This window comes from Pteropus vampyrus, unplaced genomic scaffold (genome assembly GCF_000151845.1).
Source record: "Pteropus vampyrus isolate Shadow unplaced genomic scaffold, Pvam_2.0 Scaffold4, whole genome shotgun sequence".
Taxonomy (NCBI): Eukaryota; Metazoa; Chordata; class Mammalia; order Chiroptera; family Pteropodidae; genus Pteropus; species Pteropus vampyrus.
In genome coordinates, this window is record NW_011888785.1 from 5832489 (window position 1) to 5856955 (window position 24467).

General features: G+C 32.5%; 1 protein-coding gene across 1 annotated transcript in view; it reads left to right on the forward strand.

Annotated features, from left to right (window-relative positions):
• Positions 1-24467, forward strand: part of DGKB (diacylglycerol kinase beta) — a 551422-nt gene that overhangs the window by 391243 nt on the left and 135712 nt on the right. Inside the window, exon 22 of the mRNA XM_023532508.1 lies at positions 6674-6869. Coding sequence (XP_023388276.1) covers positions 6674-6869 — 196 coding nt within the window. The remainder of the gene's footprint in view (positions 1-6673; positions 6870-24467) is intronic.

Genomic DNA, 24467 nt, shown 5'->3' on the forward strand with positions numbered 1-24467 from the left:
CACAGCTAAGATTTATCTATTATTAATTATACTCCATGCTTGATGCTAAGCATACATTATTTTATTTAGTCTTCCTCAAAATTCTATGAATTAAAGAGATTTTATTCTATTATATATCCACTGCAGAGATGAGCAGATGAGCATTTTTTTTTTTAACAATTTAAGAGAAATGAGAAGTGTGTTGCTGTAAAAGGTTTAAATCTAAGGGAACAAATCTATTGTAGATTATATACATCGATGTGTCTGTGGGTGTAAAATGGCAACATATAGGCAATATATATGGCAAGAGAGATTAGCAAAGTAGAAATTTTTAGTTTTCAGAATTTCAGTTATCTTCTAACTTTGTTACAAAATATATAAAAAAATGTAAAACTTTAAAATTGCAATATAATATATTAAAAGCAATTTGTATTAAAGTATTTGGGGCATGTACCTAAGAATCCCAGGTCTACATCTGTCATTGAAACTATAATATTCGTGGATTTTTTATTTGCTCTATGTACCACACAAAGTTCTTGAGATAATAGAATAGCCCATTCTCCAAAGTATTTCAATCTTTTGGTTGTCAGTGAGACTGGGAAGGATGGTAAGTTTTAAGGCCAAGAATTTCCATCCCCAAAATTGAGATTTGTCTTAATGATTAAGTACATCTATAAAACCTTAAATGATCTCAAGAATTAACAAATGGCAATAAAAGTATTAGGGACATAAAATAAATTAGCAAGATTCAAAAGATAAGATAGATTCTTATTCTCCAGTAACCTGGAAAGCTCAGAGTTCTTAAAAGCAATAGGGCAGAGTTTCCAAATTTAGTTCGTGCCATACCTTTATCAAAATCATCCTGGATGCTCTTTCAACATGCATTTAGAGGACCTTTGTCTAGTCTTAGCCCTACCAAAATACTATCTTGGGGTAGGGGAAATGAAATTTGTGAATGAATGTTGTTTTGGATGGATAACGATTACTCATGCTGATAAGAGATAGTGAGATCCACTGCAGTAGTGGGCATCTATTCCTCAGGCTAGTGTGTCTCCCCCAGCAGCTGATACACACCTTCTCATGCCAAGGTAAAAGGACTCTGTCCTCTCTCAGAGGAAGACAGATACAGCAGTGGGATTGGCTAGGTGCCATATGACACACATGCTTAAGTGAAACAAAAGAGCATACATTGAGCCTGAAACTGAAAGACATTTCCACACAAGGTGCAAGCTGGACACAGACTGTGTGGGCTCTTTATATATATATTTTTTAAATTCTTCAATTACAATTGGCATACAATATTATATTGTATAGTGATTAGACATTTATAACTTATGAAGTGATCACCCCAATAAATCCAGTACCCATCTGACACCATACATAGTTATTACTATGCTACTGACTATATTCCCCAAACTATACTCTACATTCCTATACTCTTTTGTAACTATCGATTTGTACTTCTTAATCCCTTCTCCTCCTTCACTCATCCTCTCAACTCCTCCTCTATCTGGCAGCCATCAAAATGCTCTCTGTATCTACAAGCTTGTTTCTGTTTTGATTGTTCATTTATCCTGTTCTCTAGATTCCAGAAATAAGTGAAATCATATAACATTTATCTTTCTCTGTCTGATTTAATCTACTCAGCACAATATCCTTTAGGTCCATCCATGTTGTTGCAGATGGCAAGATTTCATTCTTTTTTACAGCTGAGTAATATTCCAGTGTATATGTGTACCACCTCCTCTTCATCTATTTATCCATTGATAGACACCCTGGTTGCCTCCTTTGTAGATAATGCTATTCAAATAATACTACAATGAAAATATGGGTGTACATGTCCCTTCAAAATAGGTTTTGGATTTCTTCAGATAAATACCCAGAAGTGGGATTACTGGATTCTTCTTTGTCTCTTGGTATAGCCTTTGTTTTAAAGTCTATTTTATCTGGTATATGTATTGCTACCTCAGCTTTTTGTTTGTTTCAATTTTCATGAAATATCATTTTTTATCCCTTTACGTTCAATCTATGTATGTCTTTTGATCTGGTGAGTCTCTTGTAGGCAACATATAAAGGCTTTGCTTTCTGATTCATTCAGCTACCCTATTTTTTTTTTATTGGAGCATTTAATCAATTTACATTGAAAGTAATTATTGATAGATATGTAGTTATTGACCTTTTATTATTCTTACTTTTCATTTTTTTTTCTCCTTAAAGAAGTTCCTTTAACATTTCTTATAATATTGGTTGGATGGCAATGAACTCTGTTAGCTTTTTCTTGTCTGGGAAGCTCTTTATCTGTCCTTCCATTCTAAATGATAGCTTTGCTGGGTAGAGTAATCTTGGTTATAATTTTTTGGTTAAAATTGAGACATAGTTGACATAGCAGAAGAGCCCTTTGTTTGCTTTTTTCCAAAGCACTTTCCATATCTGTGATTTTACTGCTTCCTTGGTGGTGCTCTCATTTACATCGTGAGTTTAGAAGTAAGTAAATAACCATAAAACCACCACCACACTCAGTGTCATCAACTTATCCATCATCTCCAAAATTTCTTCCTGCCCTTTTTCTGCTCATGCATGTGTGTGCGTGTGTGTGTGTGTGTGTGTGTGTGTAAGAATACTTGAAACATCTACCCTTTCTTCAAAATATTCCAAGGTGAATTTTTTTTTTTTTTGCAATGAAATTCTAGAAGCAATGATGGAGGGACACAGTGTGGACCTCCAGAAAGATAGTCAGAGGAAACTAAAGTTGGACTCCTTGAATTCAAAACGAAAAGTAACTTATTATTCCAGAAAAGAACACAAAATGTGGTGAGGGCGAGGCATAGCATTATCACTTCATCATGATAAATATGTCATAGGTTTTCTTAGTGACGAGACTGAGGAAGAAGTGTAACAGGTAAAAGTGGAGTGAATGACCAAAAGGTGAAAGTTCCATTCCATGTTTACCAGAAATTATTTTAATAAGATAACTTTTGGTAAGAATTCTAATATTTCAGCAACAATTTCTAGCTTTCACAGAATCTACTAAAAAAGAAAAACATGTAAAACTAAAGTAATTTTGTGTAAATACCATGGCTAATGCTTGATATCCTGAACTGGCAATATTACTCAAATTACCTAAATGGCATGTTCTGAGGCCCTATATCACACTACATTTTGTCAATAAAACTTATAAAATGTATTTCAAAAAACATAAAATTTAATCCCTGGGAAAATATAGAGTACCTCAGCTTTAGAACATCAGAAGAGATACTATTAAGCCATTTATGTGTATATATCTGTTTTAATTTGTAGGTTTGCTGCTGTAGTTTTCAGCAAAAACATAATTTTGTCTTATAAATTAAGTATGAATTTGCAGGAACTCTTCTAAAAGCAGACTTAGATGAGCCATTTTCCTCTACGCAGTTTTATATAATGAACAAAGCAATGTTTTTATGTTTCGTCGAATATTTTGAATAATTTTTATCTGACCTCACCATAGAATTAGACTCACTATGAAAAAATTTTTACAATTTATCATTAATTTTATCTTGTCAAATTTCTTATCTATATTTAGCTTTCCAGTTTTACTTACATTTTGAATTTTACTATCAAATGGTATGGTAACTGAATCTGAAACACTAAATTCACATATAAAACTTGTCCTTAACACCTTGTCACTCTCCACACGTCCAGAGTATATTTGTAAACTAGGATTAAAATACGTTGGCAAAAATTTTTAAACCATTTTTTTTTTTTTAGGTAAATTTGTCTCCGTAATAAAAATCTTCCATTTTAAAACTGAAAAGTATAGACAATGGCATCACAGCATTGCACTCTACAAATAGCTCCTTTAGTACTATATGTTAACTGCCTTTTTTCTACATATTAAAAACATTCAGGATTTATTGACTGAGGCTTATAGCTTTTAAGCTTTTATATTATATAACTCTGTAGCTACCTTTTTAAAAATCATAAATCTTCAAAGCAGATGAAAATATTATCTGACACAGTGTTATAACTTGTTCATTATATTTCATAGCCTTCACCTCAGCTTTTATTTCTGTGCACTCAATTGGTGTGCTACAATTCCTGGTCTCCATCAGAACTAGCACTGGAATTTTCCAGACTGATGAACATAATGTTAAGGCAAACAGAGGAAGGTAGCCTGGGGTCAAGAACTAGTGGAAACAAATAATTAATAAATAGCAATTTATGTAAGTACGTTGTCCTGCTCTCATAGAAACCTCAGTGTTTTTCAGACTTTCTTTATTGGCACTCCTTAACAATATTTTTTTTTACTTTTCAAAGAGCCACTTTGTTTTCTTAAAATGACACGTGACAAGACTCTGAAGAGTAAAAACATGAATAATAGTATACAATGATGTTTTTCAATTGTCACATGTAACTCCCCTAGTTCAATTAAAAAAAAAAAAAAAGCCTGTTTGCAACATGCTCTCCTTTTCTGCAGATGAACAAAGGAATACTACTTTCCTAATTCTGAAAGTAACTTGTCACAGTGGGATTCTAAGGCCTAGTCAAATAATTGTCTTAGCGTACTACCTGCTGTGTTCAATATTGAGTGAAAATGGAAGCCAGGCCCCAACTCCAGCTTATTTCGCAATTCTTCTGTTATTTAAATGATTTTAGTCAGTTTGGGGGGGAAACCAGACCTTTATAAATTAACAGCAGGGAAATACCAAAGGTGTCAGATTGCATATTTATCATATTTTTCGTGTAATACTTAAATATGTATTAAGAAGTGACTGACATAAATTAGGCAGATTTCAGAAGCCACAGGCCATGGCTTGTAGAGGACCCCCTTCTGCTTGACATTTCATCCTTGTCAAAGATCAAATTATTTTAATTTAGGCTGCAAATTATAAGGAATGAAGACTTCTTTGTGGGAATTCCCTGTGGTAATCTGACTTTTGTTGTTACTGCTGCTTGTCAGTGTGCAAAAGATATAATATGCATGCAAATAAGGTTAAAAAATATGTACTATCTAATTATCCAGCCAGTACATTCCACTTGAAGACAGTGGGAGGCCTGACACACAGTATGTGTTTGATTCATTGAGGCCTGCAGGGTATTTACACAAGATTACTTTTAATTATGAAATTAATATCTGTTTATCTAGAATATATAGCAGTAAGTGAGTATACACATGAGTAGAATTCTTTAGTAAAAAGAAATCATCTTAATTTAATACATGAAAAGGAAGAAAAAAAAGTCAGTTGTTTCTAAAAGGGGTGGGGGGGGGGGACATCATCCAGACCTTGGTTTCACCCTCATTGAAACAAATTGAATGAAAACTTGGCATCTCTCTAGAATTGGTTTCTAGCCCTGCCAAGTAGGCTCAAGATGTGTTTCTTTATTTCACAGTTTTTGTATTTCAGTAAACAAGATGCAGAATTAGGTTCAGTGTGATGAGGCAAATGTGGAAAAAGAGAGATTTTCTGTTTGTTTTCTGTTTTTATCATTTTGGTGGAGCATTATCTCTTCTTGGTTCAAAAAATCATAATTATCACGTGAAAGAGAATGATGAATGAAGTTACTGTCTATGTTTTTTTTCTACAAAAAAAACATGGCAAATAAAATAATCCCACTGCAGATATACCTCAATTATGAAATGCATATCCCTAACAAAGTTTTTTATTAAACAAAATGTTATATATTTACATCTTTTCTTACAATGACTTATAACTGAACATGAGAGAACAATATCTGGTGTATATTTATAATTACTACAATTTTAGAAAACTCAAAGCAAATGAATAAATAAATAATTCTAAAAATACTGTATAGCCTTGTCACTTTCCACACGTCCATCAGTAGAAATAAACAGAATATTCAAAATATTTAAAAAGTGACCAAACTGAATATCACAAAGCATAGTCTGTTAGCAAGTTCCATATTTTTCAAAATCAAAACACTTCTTTGTCACCAGGCAAACAAATATCTGCCTAACTAATGGTTTTTATTTTTCAATGTAGTGTTATAGCAGCTATAAAGTAATGATGAGTTGGAGGTTGTGTTTACCGTTACTCTTGGCATTTTCCTCACTCAGCCTGCCTGGTCCTCCATGTTCATTTAGATAACTGTGCTGCTCATTGCCCTTTGTACTGTGTTTGGAACTTAATCTAGACCAAGAAACATCCTTAGCCGCTCCAATGTAATTCAGAGCTCTTGCATTGCTGTTTTGCACTTTGTATTTTTTTTCAAAGTCTCTTAAGCCACTTCTTTCTCTGACTCAAAAAGTGAGGCCATGAATTATGAATTCTGTTTTTTCACTTTCCCCCAATAGTGCCTTGCAATGTGTTCTAAATAAGAGGTGATCGTTAAAATTTCTGCCTAAAATTTGACCAAACATCCCAGAATCAGCCTCTTTGTGACACAATGGAAATTTATAACTGGTTATATATTCAGACACTAACATGTCTCCGTCCCAAAGGTTTTTTGTAAACAAAGAGACTGATGATTTAATTCGATCATTTTTAAAGACTATGAATGATAACTAGTTAATGTTGGTGGCTGCTTTATTTTTTATATTGACATTCACTGTAACTACTTTTGCTTTTGAAAAATGTATTTAAAAATGGCAAGATTATAGATTTAAAATCTCTTATTAAAATATCAGGAAATGCAAAAGAAGAAATAAGAGAAATAAAGAAGATATCTTACTGTTTGTTCTTTTCTTTTTATTGATTAGTGTGATGGAGTACAGATAGACTTAATAAACATCTCTCTGGAAGGAATTGCTATTTTGAATATACCTAGCATGCATGGAGGATCCAACCTTTGGGGAGAGTCAAAGAAAAGACGAAGCCATCGCCGGATAGAGAAAAAAGGGTCTGACAAAAGGACCACGCTCACAGATGCCAAAGAGTTAAAATTTGCAAGTCAAGGTAAGTTTTCTAATGTTTGTTTGTTAAATTGCTCTCAATCTGCTTTTGCTCTTAATCTGCTTTTGAAGGCTACATTAAAATTAAAATTTTCCATTACGCTATAGTTTATATACTTATACAGTATTTTTTATAATATCAAATACGTATGTATGATTAAGTTATATCATAACACATGATTCTAAAATCATGTGTAAACTGGCTATATTTTTCATGGATCTTTTTCTCCTTTATTCTTCTTTGGATACATATCTTCACACAGAAAATAAATACATAAGTAATTATGTATTTACGTGGGTATTTAGAGAATAATATATATTGTACATTAAATTCTGGACTGTGATTGTCATGGTCAGGATATTTGAGTTGCTGTAACAAGGGTCTAGTTAAGGCTTTTTTAAGTTTGTTTAGCAAGATTTTTTATTCTTTGCCTTTCTCAGTCAGGCTATGACATGGAAGCTATTTTATAATGGGCTATTGTTCTAAGTACCATTTATTATGGCATTTTTAAATATCCCACAATAAATTTTAGTTATATGCTGCTATTTTTTCAGAAATTTAATAACAACAAATAGGAAACCTGGGCAACAGAGGACAAAAGACTAACAAAATAGGATAGAATAGCTGTGGATCAGAATTTTTATCTCCATGGTAATATACTTCACACTGAGACATAACAACTAATTCTTATTGATGTATTTGATAAACAAAAATATTAAATTGGTAGTATTCTAATAATTGATCATGCCTTAATAATTTATGTATATTATCCATAGTATTTCTTGACCTTCTAGATTCTACCTAATACCATAAATGGCATTCTAATGTCTAAGAAAACATACTGGCTCAACTCAGTATATCAAAGACAGATGATAAAGGTGTTACAGGCTTATGGACCTAATAAATAAATGAATATACACACACACACACACACACACACATATACACACACACACATACAAACACACACACACATATATATTTAATTATTTAATTAATAAAGTGTAAAGATGGTTGATAGGCTTGATGGTGATAGGAAATAGTGTTATGTTTTGGTGTCTTCAGATATCTGATTCAAGTTTCATTTAGCAAGCAGTGACTTCTGTTATATAGAATTGGTGACTATAAGGGTGACAGAGATTGTTGGAGAAAGTATTAGGTATCCCCTTGAAAGAAGTGCTTATTAAAACCTGTCAATGGTAGATTTTGATGCCCCTTAAATGTATAGGTAATCCTAAAGAGGTAAATCCAGAAGAGTCATGTAATTTAATACAAGTAAATTTATACAAAATTAATTAAAATGCTTTATTATAAGCATTATAGCTGTGAAAACATGAAGGAAATGTTTTTTTGAAGGAGAAAAACATAGAAAAAATGAGTAGGTTCATGTTCTATGAATTTAAAATGAAGGGAATTAGGTATAATTATTAATTTCTAGAGTTATTATTAATATTGTATTTATATTTAAATGTAACCGTAGATTTCTAAGAAAATTAACAACAAAAAAAGAATCTAAGTATTAAAATTAGTTTAAGGGCCATACTAAGATGAAACTTAAATATTCTCTCCCTAAGGAAGCAATGAGTATATATAACATAGTGATATAGTCCATACGATAAAAAAGATTTATATATATAATAATTTCCAGGATTATTTTTATATTTGGTCAGTACATACCAAATATATGCCATGTCTTTTACATGTAGATATTACAGATATGTATCTGAATTGATTCTAAGTGCTCAAGTACCAACTGTATTCACCTACTGAGCTGTTAAAATTTCTGACTCGTAGCTATACTCCACCAGGACAAGTGTATGTACACTCCCTACTGAGCTACTGCAGGCATGCCATTTACTGGCCTCACTCTTCCCCTTTGTATGCGTTTTTCAGGAATATGCATTTGAAGTAAGGCACAGACAAATCAGCCTGAAGTTTTGTCAAAGACTTTCAGTGCTCGCAATTATAGGAAACAGTTTGTCTTCCCATTCTATCCTTTTGTTTTTTACTATAAAACTATTAGGACCAAGTTTCCATAAACTTGGGAAAGAAGAAAGTGGGAACCTACATGATTTGTGACTTAGGAGTACTTTTTCTAAGTACAAAGACAGAGAAAAACAATAGAAATTAGAGCTTTTAAAGGTCATTGTGTGAGCAAGAACAGAAGCATGTTTATAACCAATTTGGCTCAACTTTTTCCCCCACCTCTCTTATCTGACTATGCTTGTAGTTTGCGTTTAGTTTTAGTTCAAATAAGTGTAATTTCATTACTAAAAATGATGTTATCAGCTGAATATAAAAAAATAGACTTTCGTATATTAATCAGGCTTTCCTTTTAATTAAATTTATGAAGAAAGTGTTTTTATTTTGATATATTTTGCAACACAGTAGCCAAAAGTATCTCAAAATGCTTCTAAGTTTTGATTTCAAATTTATTCTGTTAATTCTTAAATGTCGTACTTGATAATGAAGAATGAAATTTACTATTTAAATATCTGCATGTATCCCTTTCCTAAATGGTAAATATTTCTATTATTTGATTTTGTTTTCAATTTCTTGAAGGAAAAACAATAGTATTAATGTGAGTCAATCAGCATTTTAAATCTAAATATATTTTCAAATTTACACAAAATTATTGCAAATATTGACTTAGAATGAAATATGGGAAATGTAATTCTAGTCCAACATGTATCTTTAACACAGATTTAAATTAATATCTTTCACTTTTAGAAAATATATAAGTGAAAAAATGAAAAATTGAATAATGTAAATTTCTTCTTTTCAGGAAGCAATTTCTCAAAATATTAACAACCAATTTTTATAATATGCCTCCATAAAAAACTCAGAAGTTTAAATTTTTTACTTTACTGGAATGGATGCTTATTTCTATAAACTTTAGAAAGCATTTGATTGGGGAGGAATGGGAGAAACATACATAACTAGACTTTTATAATAAAGATAAATTATTTTATTTAGTAGAAAGATTTTCATTAAGAAAAAAGTTTACAAGTTTTTTTTTGTTGTTGTTGTTGTTTTCATTTAAAAGTCATAGACCAAAGGTACAGGATTAGGTTTGGAACATTAAATTCTCATTTATATTGTGCTGTACATGATCTGGGACTCCTGCACAAAAAAATTTGCTTGTAATCTTTGAGGACACAGCGTATGATCAGAATCTTCGATTAATAAATTTATTGGTTGGAAATTTTATAGTCGATTTAATTTGAGTTAACCAAAATTATAAGTAATTCATTTAATTACATTGTTGTTCCAGCAAAATAGTCTAAAACAGTTGCATGCAGTTCTGAAACATTCACACTTATACTCATCTAATTCAGTGGATGTTTTCTCTGTGCATTTGTCTTTTGTGTTCTTTCTTTCTTTCTTTCTCTCTCTCATTCTTTCTTTTCTTTCTTAGCACAAATAAATGTATCATATATGGACAGCATGGTCTTTAAGCAAATTGTGAGGTAGGCCAAGTAGATCTCCAGTGCTCTCAGCCTTAATTAAGTCATATCTTTCCCATTTCTTTCAGTTGCTGAGTTCATCTTTGCTTCCTCCTCTTCTGAATTAAATCTAAGCTTCAGAAAGATGTCTAATAAATTTATTCACATTAATGCATAAATGACTGATTGCAGATGAAAGTAGAGATATTTGCATTTTAAAAGAAATAAAGGCCTTCAGCTAAACCATTATTTTTCAAACTGTTCCATTGAGTTATAACTGCAATTCTTCAGAGGTTCTGTAAAAAACTTAGTTCATACGCATTATGTCCATATTTTGGAACAATAAAAAAAGGTAATAAAAACATACTAAAGTGTGTCTTATAAAATTATTTTTTATACTAATGATTCTCAAATTATTAAATTCTGTTACCAGATCAAAAACACTTTCTTTCCATCTCCTATTCTTCCTCCTCCTCTTCTTCCTTTTCCATCAATCAATAGGTAGATAGATTAAAAAGATAGATTTCCATATTCACATGTATACATTTATACACACACACACACATAAATTAATAAATAAATACCTATGATATTAACTGGAGTCCGTAGCTCGGCAGTGGTCATTTAAAAATATATATCTTTGTAAATTTAACCAGGATAATTGTACAAATGGGTACATTGCCACCACAGCACATGTAATTAAAAGGCCCACAAACTCAGGTACTTTGGATTGGCACAAGCAGTAAACAGAACATACCAGTCAATGGCAATGAAAACAGGTAACAGTGCTAATATTTTAAATCAACATGGAAATCACCTTTTAGAAATTTGTTTGCTTATAAAGAAATTGCATTAGTAATCTAGCAACCAAAAATAAAAAGCTTGTACTGGTTTATATATCAAGTGTACTTTTATACAGATTTGAGATATAATCATGCTCACAACTGCAGCTAAAGGTCCAGCAACAAAGTTGAAATAAAGTTTTAGCTAATTATGCTGAATTATATTAATTCGACTAATTGAAATGTCAAGTGAACATCTGAACTAGATAGCAGATAACATCGTATCATACATTTGTTTTGAAAAGGTTGAAGAACGGTATTAAAAAGACAACTTTGAGAAAAATGTTTTAACCAAACAATGAGAATCTCTCAAGTAATGTGAGCAGTTTTTAGTTATTCTAATGGTCTTAGCTTTGAAGATATAAGTCCAGCTATTCCAATTTCCATTAATGAACTCAAAATGGTGTAAGATGGCCAAGTGAGATGTAAAAGTTCATGCCATTTATGATTAGTAATCTGTCTGGATCAGAATATTCTCAATACCACAAAACCAAAACAAAATGCAGAAATCAATAGGATGCCTGTAACACGGCAACTGTCTTCATTAAAATTACTTTATTGTTCTGATAGATTTACTATGTGTATCAAAAGTGTTAGCAATTTAAAAATTTAAAATCTATTTTTCAAATAAAATTATATTTTTTTTATTTACTGGGTTTTAAAAGACTGCTTCATTTGAAAAAGATTTAAAAAATGCTTGACTGGTTTAGAAAGTTCGATAACCACTGAGTAAAAGTAATTACATTCAAGTTATAGAGTTTCAAATGTTTGCCAAAGCTAAGGGAAGTACTGTCAGAAACAGCTGGGCTTTCTGCTTAAAACCTCATTAAGTAGGTGATGATCTAACCCACATATGGATGCAGCTAGCCAGGTAACCATTATACAAACTGTATTTTAAAAACTAATTAGCATATGATGTCGTCCATGAAATTTTTGATGATTTCATTCCCCTTTACCAATGCCGATTCTTTTATTTGGGCAGAACTTCCCAAAGCACTCCACTGAGGGAAAATTGAGATGGTTTAAGCAGTACATATATGACTATTTTGGAGTTTAATTGTTTTCATAATTACTATTACAATTTTTTTCTTATAGGAAGGGATGTTTTTTAAAAAAGTTATAATTATAATCTAAATTTATTTTTAAAATAAATCCTTTTAAGTAAAGATAGAGTTAAAACCAAAAGTAAACAATAAAACAGGAGGCATATGGATATGGCAAAAATTATGAAGGTGGGGCAAAAAGGCTAAAGTATAGAAAACTGCACCAGGCTAATTCAGCTTCATATCATTTGCATAGCCCTGATTTTGAATACTTAATGTCGACAATGTTTTTATTCTTCGTCATCTTGTGTACCAGTTCCCCCCAAAATAAGCTTTTCTATGTAATTTACACTACACATGACCCTATCCTATCTTATTTGATGTTTGTGAACTGTATTAGGGAAGACTAAAACCCTGATTTTTCTTAGGAGCCAAAGAGAAGAGACTATGTATCTGACTGGCTGTCAAGGAATCTCTCTACATCAAATGACTTTATTAATATCATTTTTGAAAACTCTCGAGAAATAGGAGAAAAAAAGTCAATTCAAGCTAAATTGATCAAAGAGGATAAATGAGTTGATGTCTTTGAAAGCTTGGCAAAACTTGAATTTATTTTGCCTCTGAAGATAAATAAGGTTACTGGCTCTGATGTCTACATCTTTAAAGTGGGAATGGTGAGTTCTAGGAGAGTTGAGAGTTATGTACATGTACTATGTATTGTATTGCCTGGATAATTGCACAAAGAGCTTTTAAATAATAAGACTAACACTTTCTATACTGTGTAAAAGTTATACTTATTTGAATTTGATAGTAATGGACATTTGTCATCCATTATTATCAATTTTTCTAGATATTTCTATGGCTTATTTAGGGTAATTTAGAAGGCAGTGTTTTCAGTTGTCTAAATATAACTGCAACATTCATTTTAGAACTTTAGATGATGTATTTGGCATTCAAACACCGACAAGCAGAACAATTTCCAAGCATTTAAATCCAGTGATTAAATCAATTAAATTTAGAAACAAGAAAAGGATTTCATGCTGCATTATCATACCTGGCTATTAAAATTATTGAAAAAACATCATGGCATTTGAGATGTTGCATTTTACAAAAATATATGTTGCATTTAACAAACAAGTAGCATTAGATATACTAATACCATGATAATTTCATTGGTCGAAAATAGGTCCATACATTTGATATCTAGTAATTTTTAAGGAGATGTCTCAAAATGAATTCCTAATTGTGTGTTTTTAAACTACCTCCTTTGAAATTTTCCAGCTATGGGAAATGTATATAATAGCACATACTTAATAAAGCTATCTAAATACAAAAATTTCTATATACAATTGAAGATTGCATCATATACCTGGATATCTTAATTTGATGACTCTTTTTCTGTTTTTACAAAAGTCCTACTTCTAAAGTTTATGAAACAGTAATAAAAAGAAATTAGAGAATATAGAACATATTTCTTATATGTAAAAATAGAAATGTATTTCAAAATATAAGACCTTGTACTCTTATCTTTGGCCTAACTGTCCTATAAAAGCATATGTATTATGAAGAAGCATTTATGAAATTTGTCATAAAAACTCCCTAGAAACTGCTAGCCTCCTACAAATTTGGAAATCATAAATTGAATAAATTAATGTTTTAGGAACAATTAAAACATTAAATGACAATCTTTAGAATATTCTTATATCATTTCTGGAGCTACATTTAATATCTTTATGTGGCTGGCATTGCTATTTTCCCCATGTTCAACAGTCAAATTTTCAAAATTTGACATGCAATATAATTCTCAAAACAAAATATGACATGCAATATAATTCAAGAAATTCTTATAATAAAATTAGTAAGATAACAAAAGCATTTGAGATATAATAGATTAATAATCATTTAAACAGGAAAGTGATGTTTTCTAATATATAAATGAGATCATTGCTATTAAGAGCTTAGTCTTGAAAATAAATTGAAATTAGAAAAATGGAGAAAACCTAAAGAACATGTTAAGTGGGAATAACAGAACAAGGAGCAACTTGCTTTCAACTAATGAATCTGGGAAAACTTGAAAAAAATGAGTTTTTAGTATAAGTCACCTATTGAAAAATATATGATTTGGCAATCAATTTAATAGATGCAAGAGAAGAAAAGGAATTCATTTACTTGCATTTTTAAATTAAATCTCAGCTGTTACCTTCTCATACATCTGAGGGAAAATACCTTATTTCCAAAATGCTAATGCTGTTCTGAGACCCTCTACATTTCTAGCTATTGCTTTTAACTGTAACTTCAGAAGAAGATGAAAAATATAAATGCTTTTACAGGTTATTTTCTCTACACTGTTGATGTCTAACATTGGTGACAGTATCCAATCCCACATCTGTTGAAAATAATGGCAGGTCATTATTATAATTTTAGGCCAAGGCAAAACTGCATTATAATTTTAAATGTTTAACTCATACAGTAGTGGAAATATAAAACAAATTAAATAAACATTGGCTGATTGTATAAGCCTCAGCTAATTAAATAACACTTGTAAAGCATGCTTTCAAATAGTAGTCACATAAAGTTTCCAAATACAAAACTCTATTCATAGAAGTTTCCTAAATATAAAGCCCTGTAGTAATCTTGTCATGTTAGGGTAATGATTTAAAGCTCACATAATAGATTTATTACAGGGAACTCATGATAAGTTTTCCTATAATCAAGACATATTACAATAAATTAGGGAAGGTTTTTTAGAAAATAACATTAAAGAACTATCAAAAAGACGTGAAATCAACTTCATAAATTGTTAAACATAAGTCACAGTTCTATTTTTTTTTTTCTGTTGGTGTTAAAAACTATGTTTTCTTTTCCATCAGGAGAGAAAATAATAACCAAGCAAAAATATAATTTCATTGAGAATTAAACTTCAATTGCACCATCTTGTGGAATGACATCTTATTTAGAGATTTCAAGCCATTTCAGGAGAGATATTAGACTTTTATTTTACTTCTCTTTATTTATAAGGATTTTTGTTTGTTTGTTTTTCTGGTTACCTTAGTAGATGTGATGAAACCATCACAATCTAGTACCCAGTTATTCTTGCACATATTTGTCTCACTAACAGAGGATACCATAGGTCCAGTAGAGCAAAGAGACCTATTTCTTGAGTCAAATCCCACCATCTACTAAATTGTCTGTGAACAGTATGAATTTGAGTTAACCAAAGGAGCTAACAACTAGAGGTTCCATTGCCATGAATGTAATTTTCATTGAATATAGTCTTTTATTATATATAACTAGTTAACATATAAATGGTAGCTTCTTGGACAGTATCCAGCCAACTGTGTTTTGTAGAAATTGATAGAGATTTATAAAGATCACCATTCCCTCCACACTGAATAATTATTTTCTTGGCTTAATAAAAACATTTGTATACCACTTCCTTTGATAAACTGTGGAATTATGAACTCAAGACAGGGAAGATTGGTATCTGTTTTAGGCAGTATGTATTAGCTACTGTAAAGTACATCCGAATAAGCTAAAAATTTAAACCCGAATGTTACGAGGTGACAATCATTTGAAATAAGACTAAAACTCTCCATGGATAAACATGACTAATTTAAATGAGCCCTAGGGAGCTTTTTTGAGAAAGTTCAAATGCCTGATGAAAGCCACACTGTTATTCTAATTATCTCATAATATGGCACAAAATAACAAATTTCATTCCATCCTTTTATTTACAAAGCTGCTCCTATTATCATTATATTTTACCTGTTCAAGCTCTGAAAGATTATTCCTCATTGAGAGATTCATTAAAAGAGAATAATTATATTATATTTCACAGATTGGCAGAAAGAAAATGTATCTTTGAACAATTTCATTTCCCTGAACAGTTGTTCATTTCAGGGTTGAAGACAGGTCTATTAAGTATTTTCTACCCTTTTTAAACATGTCAAAGCTAACCATTAATACTGAAATCAGTAATTTGGTTCTGATTTAATGAAAGAATCAACTGCTATTTGTAGAACTTAATTTCTGTGAATGAAACACAAACATAATATTTTCAAAAATATTGAATAACAAAGTATTTAAGAATCTTTTTCTGCTATGCACAAAGATTTAAATTTGTCACTTTTGATAATTAAAGCCATTAGCATACTGACTTTTTTCCCTACTGATGCTTGAGAATATATACTTCTGCGTCCAAAAAACTACATAAAGTGTATTTTCTTATTAAGTATCACATTCATATTTTCAGAGTAGCTTGGTAGTATGATAATAAGAGATAGAAAATCAATCAATATCAAAGAATGTTTATTTTTAGATTTCCTGCAAGAAAGATTCTTGATGGGATTCATGATTAAATGTCTTTTCAAAATTAAATAAGGAGTCATGTGCATAAAAATGTAAGTTGGAAGAAAATAGGTCTGAGACTTGTTACTTCGTATTTGAACATGTTTCTGTGAAGAAAGTTATGATGGTCACCTGTAAGTGAATACCTTAACTCTGAAATCTCTTGTAAGTAAGTGAGCAATAATGAAATAATATATTAATCATTGATGATTTTGCCGTGCTTTCTATATTTGATATAAGCACTTTCTTCCCTAAGAGTCCTTATATCGTAGTCTTAACAACACCCTGGCCAGTTCACCAAGCCTGAAGTACAAGGGTAGCTAGTGAGCCTAGTGAGAAGGAAGGAGTCAATATCTTTCCAATATAAAACTATGAAAGATGCTATTTGATTTTTAAGACAGTAATTGTATCAAATTTAAATAGAATTTTAAGTGTGTGTAGGATTTGAAGAGCTCTAGGAGATATAAAATGAATTAATCTGCATGTCTCATTTTAAAAGTATGTAACTGAAATATACTGACATTAACAGTGCTATTTTGAGTTGGAGGTTGAATCTGAGGTTTTGTACATTTTTGTAATTAGAAATTATTTAAAAATTCTTCACTAATGTATTTTCTGTCCTTTTTATTAATGAAACATTTTTCTTTAAAGAGATTTCATAAGGCCTTTATCTGAATTATCTTAAGATAGACTTTTAGATTTCCTTGTTTTTTCTTTTTTTTTATTTTTGCTGTTTGATTTCTGAATGTTTTTTGTTACCTTTGCAAGAATTACTTTTCATTCAAATATTCATACAAAAGTCAGCATTTAACAAAGAACTATAACAGTGTTTTCATTCTTGAGGAAGGGAATGAATGCCGTTTATAGTAGATACTAAAATTGAACTTCTTTTGCTAGTCGAGAAACCACTTAGTTTTCAAACAAACAAAAATAAAATAAATGTGTCGGTGTAGGCATTAATGTCGAGTTAACCTAAATTTTTTTTGAGATTTTAAACCCTTCTTGTAGACTTCAATAAATCAAGATATTTACTTGTACGTACTCAGACAAATGCCTTGATCATGTATATGTAGTGACAGTTTGTGTTCGTGAATGTGTGTGTCTGTGTGTCTGTGTGTGTCTATGTGTCTATGTATATATACTGACTTCATTTATGGGAAAAGGCTAACAGGCATACAGATATTAAAATGATGCATAGAAGAAAAACATCACTTGAACACAAATTCTTTTGAAAGTTCCAGTCACAAAACCAGTAAGCAAAGCATTGCTTTAGTAGGAAGAAAGGGAGATTTTATTTTTGTTTTAAAAGAAAAGAATGTGAGAAAGATCAAAGTGTTCTCTAAACTACAAATCATTATCCCATTATCCCAAGGGAAAAGGAGAACGAAACTAGGTAAAAGAAGGGAATTTCTTTTCTGTTTTCCTTTCTTTTTCTTCCATTACATGTCATCCTTTGAGGATACTGCAATCTTCAGATTTCATGACTTTTCCTCCTCCAAATGAGAAGGCCCATCGTATAGTGAACCTGCCACAGTAGCTGAACAACACACTCTCTTGATTGACCATTTTAGCACATTTACATCTATTTATGGCTCAGAAGACAATAGCTTCTGAAGATTTGTAGGAAATTTTTTCAATACTGTATATGTATCTGAGATACATATCTTTTTGCAATTTTAAGTGAGATATAGTTGACATATAGCATTGTTTAAGTTTAAGATGGTACAATACATTACATGTGATTCACAGAAATGTTTGTAAGAGCCCTCTCTCAAGTACATTGTACAGGAAAGTATAAGCTGCCTAACAAATAATGACATCGTGAGGTGCTTCTTGCTGGGGTGAAAATAAATATATGAGATGACAAGGGACAGGTAATGGGCCCTAGCAGACTGCAAAACTCTTTTCAAACTGGTGCTGACTGTGTGCCAATAGATGTGGCAATAAGTGTCAACAAGATTTATGGCCCTTTAACATAAACTAAGTAAGAAAGAGAAAGTTGAAGGAGTTCTGTGATTTTATTTAAAGTTTAGTTCCTCCTGCTTTTTGAACAACTCTTTGTAGGCAGCAGGGATGCAGTCTCATAGGTCATTCATAATTTTCAGGGAAGTTTTTTGCATGGACTCAAGACTGAATTTTTATTTTATTGTTCTTACATGTAATATTTTATTGTTGGTGGTGTCGACGCTTCTGTTTTTTAGTTAAAAAGGAAAACTCACAGAGTTAGAGTATGGGATGTCTAGGCTCTAGTAAAGTGTAGAAAGTATAATCACTGTTCATATTCTTTTGCCATCTAAGAATAAGTTTCAGTTGTTTCAGATCTCATTGCTTGCTCTTGATGGACAACACTAGGTCTTTTATACTAATGTCTCTTTAAAGAATGATTTTCTATTGATCAGTTTCCATTGTTGCTGGTATCATGTCTTAAATCTAGCATTATCTCTATAAGCCTTTTATATGTATATATAAATGTGCATATAACTTTTTCCATAAATGATCAGTGAATGAACAGATTATGCTTTTATTAACAATTTTTTCCTCAACTTACCTATTTTCTTGTTTAACTGACAGTTTCTGTCTGCATCAGAAATGTGTAGGATGGAAAAAACTAAATATTAGATGAAATGAGACTTAGCTCTTAAATTGAGCAAATTGAATACCCTCATTTTAAGTCTAGTAGATAGGGTTTTAAAATGTTTCAATGTGCTATATATATATTTAATGGATAAATAACAAAGAACAATCATGTTAAGGACAGAAATGTCAATGTGCACATAAGTCATTCACTCAGTAGTTTAATATGTGCCCAGCCAATCAGATTTGCGACTGCTCTCCTTTTCACTCACTCTCAAGCCCTATTTACCTTTTTGATGTTCTTCAAATACACCAGACTTGATATCGTCTCAAAGTCTTTGCATTGCTATTCCCTCTACTTCAAATATTCTTACCTCACATTTTCACAGAGTTTCACATGGCTTCTGCCTTTCTTCTTTCAGGTCATTGTGAAAATAAGCTCTCTTGGGAGAGGCTTTCCCTTCCTGTGTTTCTAAAATATCATGCTATCCTCTTTCATGCCCTACTCCCTGTCGCACTGTTATCCCTCTTGAAAACCTGAACTCTTTAATGAACTGTAACAGTTGTACAGAAAAGTGCACACATCATAGATGTGGACTTGATGAATTTTGACAAAGTGAACAAATCTATGTAACCACTCTTCCAGATCAAGATATAAAACATTACCAACCCTGCTGAAACCCTCCAAACACATGCACTACTCAATATCTTGACTCCTATTATATGGATGTTTTAAATTTTTATACAAATGGAATTATATAGCATGTATTTATTCATGTCTAGCTTCTTTAATTTCATGTTTTCATTACTTAATATTCATCATATTAGTATACTTTTTTTTTTTCAATTTGGAGCTTTGAACATTATTGCACAGGGCTTTTGATGTGTGTGTGTGATTTATACATTCTTTTGAAGCATGTATCCTTGACTTATACAAGTCTAAAATATACTTTTTTTATCATCACCTGATGTGTGATATTTTTGTCACATTTTGTTATACATATATTTTCAATCCCATAAAACATTACTATTATCATTATTAGTCTCAATCTCCCTTACGTTTATCTTCATATTTCCTTTAATTCAGGTATACTAATATCTTAGATTGGATTCCTTGGAAGCTAATTGTGACTCTGAGGGACAGAGTTTCATGTAGAAAATATACTGAGGATGAATCTCAGGAGTGACACCTGTGAGGAGTGAGGAAGTCAGATTTGGGAAGGTGAAGAAGCAGATCCACAAATACATTGCAACTGAGGCCTTGAAGTGATTCTCCAAAACCTGGGGCAACCCTTTAGAGTTGTCCTGAATTGAGTAAAGATGGTTAGAGTTCTGAATATTCTCATCAACTTTTTACTGGATAAGTGCCTTCTAAAAGGGGAAGTAGATATGGCTGAGGCATTTCCCTGGGATAGATGACAAATCCCAGTGAGTGGGTAGCTATGAAGTGACCAGCAACTAATATTTCTAGAAACTAGGAGCTGGGTGCTTTGGCCATAAAATGTGGATTTGGGTGGAACAATAGACTATCTAATTGCTTCATAGAGTTTGCCCTAGCTAGAGACAACTTCTCCAGGGTTCAAGTTAGGATTTAGTTGCTGGAGAACTTATAAGAGATGTGTTAATAAATTGTCCCTGTTGCAACAGTTAATCTGGAAGCCACAAATAATATTTATTGTCCTCTACCACTACCATCATTCTAGCCCCGCCTCACTCAGCTATAACTCTGCTGATCTGAGCAGCTTTTCTGATGGATTTGTCCAGATCATCATCTTTCCTAGCCCATGGCTGCTGCATTTAGCTATTTATTCATTAAAACAGGTCACTTAAGGTCACTGTAGATAACCTAAACATCAAACATATTGTCCGTTGCCTCAGCAAGCATGATGGCTCCTTTCTTAGTTTCTGGTCTCTTGGCACAGGGACATTAAAGTGACTAGGTAGCAGCCAAGGCTTAAAGTTCAACAGGACTATTACTGGGTCTCCTGCTGGAAGAATTTTTTCCCTTACAAATTCCCAATGTGAGTCAGTAGGGGTGATGGTAAGTAAGACCCCTTGTACTTCCTATTTTTGGTTCCTGGATCCATGCATTCTACTTATTGGGAACAAAACACCACACAGCGGTTATTAAATTAGGGCGAATACTATGTCTAGAGAGTTGTATCTCACTCTTACAGGGTATAATCTCCTGATTGATACTTTGCCTGAGTCTTTAAAAGGCATTCCACTTTTCTATCAGTTCAGCATTTTCTTGGTGGCTGTAGGAATTTAACCAGTATATTTTGCTATAATATACCCTTGCTCTACTTTCGGCCAAGACGAGATTATATAGTTTTCATGATCAATTAGCTGAGTCATTCTGTCTGTCAGGTTATATTGTGGAAAAAGCTCTCTGATGGGTATTGCTCTTGTATAGAGATCGTCAGACTTTGTTCCCATTCCTTTAAATCCATACAGAGAGTCTTTGGGGCTCCTTGTCTAGATATACTCGAGTCCATGCATATTCTTACCTTGAGTTCCTCTTTCCAGACATGCTTCCCAGAACTCTCCTGTTAAAGAATTTCCCCTTACTGCTGTTTGTGAGAAGCATTGTAGTAGAACAGCAGCCCATTTTTGATGCACACTAATACAACAGAACAAACCATCATGAACCGGTCTTTTTTCCTTCTCTGACATCTGATCATAAGAATCATAGTGGGGAGCTGAGAGAGGAGTGCTGGTTCAGCAGTCGTGGGGGTCGGGGCCACCTTTTCATACAACTTTGCATGCTTTCTGGCCTTACTCATGTCCGATCTACTTCCATCCTACAGTGGATTTCTGAGCTTATGACAGCAGGCTCTTCCAAATGCATTATGATAGAGGTCAAGAGAGTTAACAGAGCCCCAAACTAAGACTCTTTGGTTTACTGTTATCTATGCTACATGATTTTAAACTGATTTTGATTCTTCTTTCTGAAAGTGATAAAAATGAATACGTTCTCCATTTCAGTGTCTACACACCTCTCACTAAAGGCTATGTTATTCTGCTCCAATTATCTGGTAAAGCAAATATATTTGGGATTACTGTTTGATAAGATTTGCAGTTATCCACTGTTATATGCCATGTTATATTTTCTTTTATAGGTGCTAGACTTGTGTCATAAATGGGGATATGCCAGAGACTACTTCCTCTGCCTTCTTTAAATCTTTTTGGGTGGTGATCATTGATAGCACTTATATACAGGACAAAAACCAGTGTGAAGATCTGCCAATTACCAAGGATATGCACTCCAATAATATCTTGGGAGATCTTTTAAAAGACCACCTGCTGGGTCTGTGAACTATTGTGGGTCCGATGCAGGTCAAAACTCTATTTATTATCTGGATTATATATGACTTTATTTTATTAAGGGAGCTATTGGATCAATTTGGGTTTTAGAGTATCAATTTCAATTTTGACTCTGAATGCAACAATTCTCAAAAGTTCTGTATAGTCCCCTTTACTTAATGTGTAGTCACTTGAGTAAATGGCCTTAGGTCCTTCTGGAAAATAACTAGGGGGATTACTACATGATACTCTCATAGTATTGCCAAGTCCATCCTCTTAGAGATTTCCCTCATACTTCAATAAATAGTCTTCAGACAAGCCTAAGGATCAACTCAGGTCTAGAAACTGGGCGAGAGATGGTGATTTTTGTGGGGGAGGTGAGTGGTGAGAGGGAGAGGCCGGAAAGTTGCCCTTAGCCTCCAGATCATTCATTTTTGATTTATTTTTGTTGTATGAATTAAGCAACACCCTTGGTGGCTGCCCATTTGTTTCATTTTAGGAACTCTATTTTCTATTTATTTACTCTTATCTTTTTTCTTAAGGTTGTACTCCATGTTTGCCTCTCCTATCTTCCTGCTTCTTGAAATAATAACACCTAACTTTCTCTGGCTACTAAGTACTACTTCTTAGTATGTTATTTAGAGATTATATCATTACTATTTTTATCAGGAATCCCAATTCTGTAATGTCATCTCCTATCCTGCCTATAAAAGACAACTACTGCTGAGCTTCTTGATGATACAAATGTTGCTCTTCATGGCACATTCCTTATTGTTTGATAAATGAAGTATCCACTGTGTTAGCCTGTAGACTGTCATTAGTTGCTGGTGTTTCTAGTCTTATGTACATATATTTTTTTCCTTGGGCATGGCCAATATACTGAGTCATTTGATCTCTTCCTCCATCTTCCATGGTAGTTCTGGAATTTCTACCTCACTTAGCATGAGTTGCATATTTTTCCAAGCTTCCAAGAACCATCCTAGCAGCAGCTGTTCACACCATCTCCTAGAATATGTGCCAGGGTTTTAAATTCTGTATCACGGAAGAGTGCTCCCATATCAACTAACTACTGTATGTAAATGTATATTCTGTGATCTGTTGTCAAGGACTCTCAGGATCCATGCCGTGCATACCCTCCCACCTCCTTCAGATCTTTCAGCAAGTAAAGTGATGCCTCCTCTCTTAGCAGTCCCCTAGCATCCCTGTTCTGGTCACGGTGGTACTTGACCCTTAATATTTGTCTTGTTGTCAGAGGAGGTGATGACAGCCAATCCTGAGGAGAACAAGGATTATTTATAAGAAACTTGCATTTTTTCAGGTTTCTATATGATCTTCAAGTAGGAGTATGATGGGTACTACCTTGTAAAAAGAAAGGTTAGGCCACTTCTCCTGGCCTAGAGAGAATCTAGAAGATCTAATTTCTGAATTGCATCTATCCATATATTCACATGTCACTACCGTAACTCTCAGGGTTCTGATCGTGGAATAGGAGACCAGTCTTCTCTGAAGTCTGCTGCTTTTATGAATAAATGCCAGACCTGGTCTTTTGCTCTTCTTGCTCTCTGGCAGTAGATTAGATCTCTTTAAATCGTAAAAAAGAGGCCCTCTGGCTTTCACTTTTGCCTGAAATTGGTGATTAATCAGTGTGGTATTTGCTTTCACATACAGCTGTTAAAAAAATTGTACTGAAGAAATTGAAAAAAAAATTGTGCTAGCCCATGAAGATACATGGTGAACAAAAGAGATAGTGCTCTGCCTCTAGCAGATTATTTCATTTAATCCTAACAACAATCCTGCAAAGGAAGCAATATTATTGTAAAATTTCAATCTGAAGAAATTCAGATCATTTATCTCAAATAGTAGAACAAAATACATAGACTGTTAGAGATCTATTTGCGAAATTGAGAAAAATCTGTCCCACATTTTTAGTTTATTCTAGAAATGAGATCATATTCTACCCTAGCACTGTCTCTAAGGTTTTTTTTCTTAAGCTTCCCACAGGTTTAATAGTCCCCAGTCCCTCTCTCATGTCCCTAATGTAAC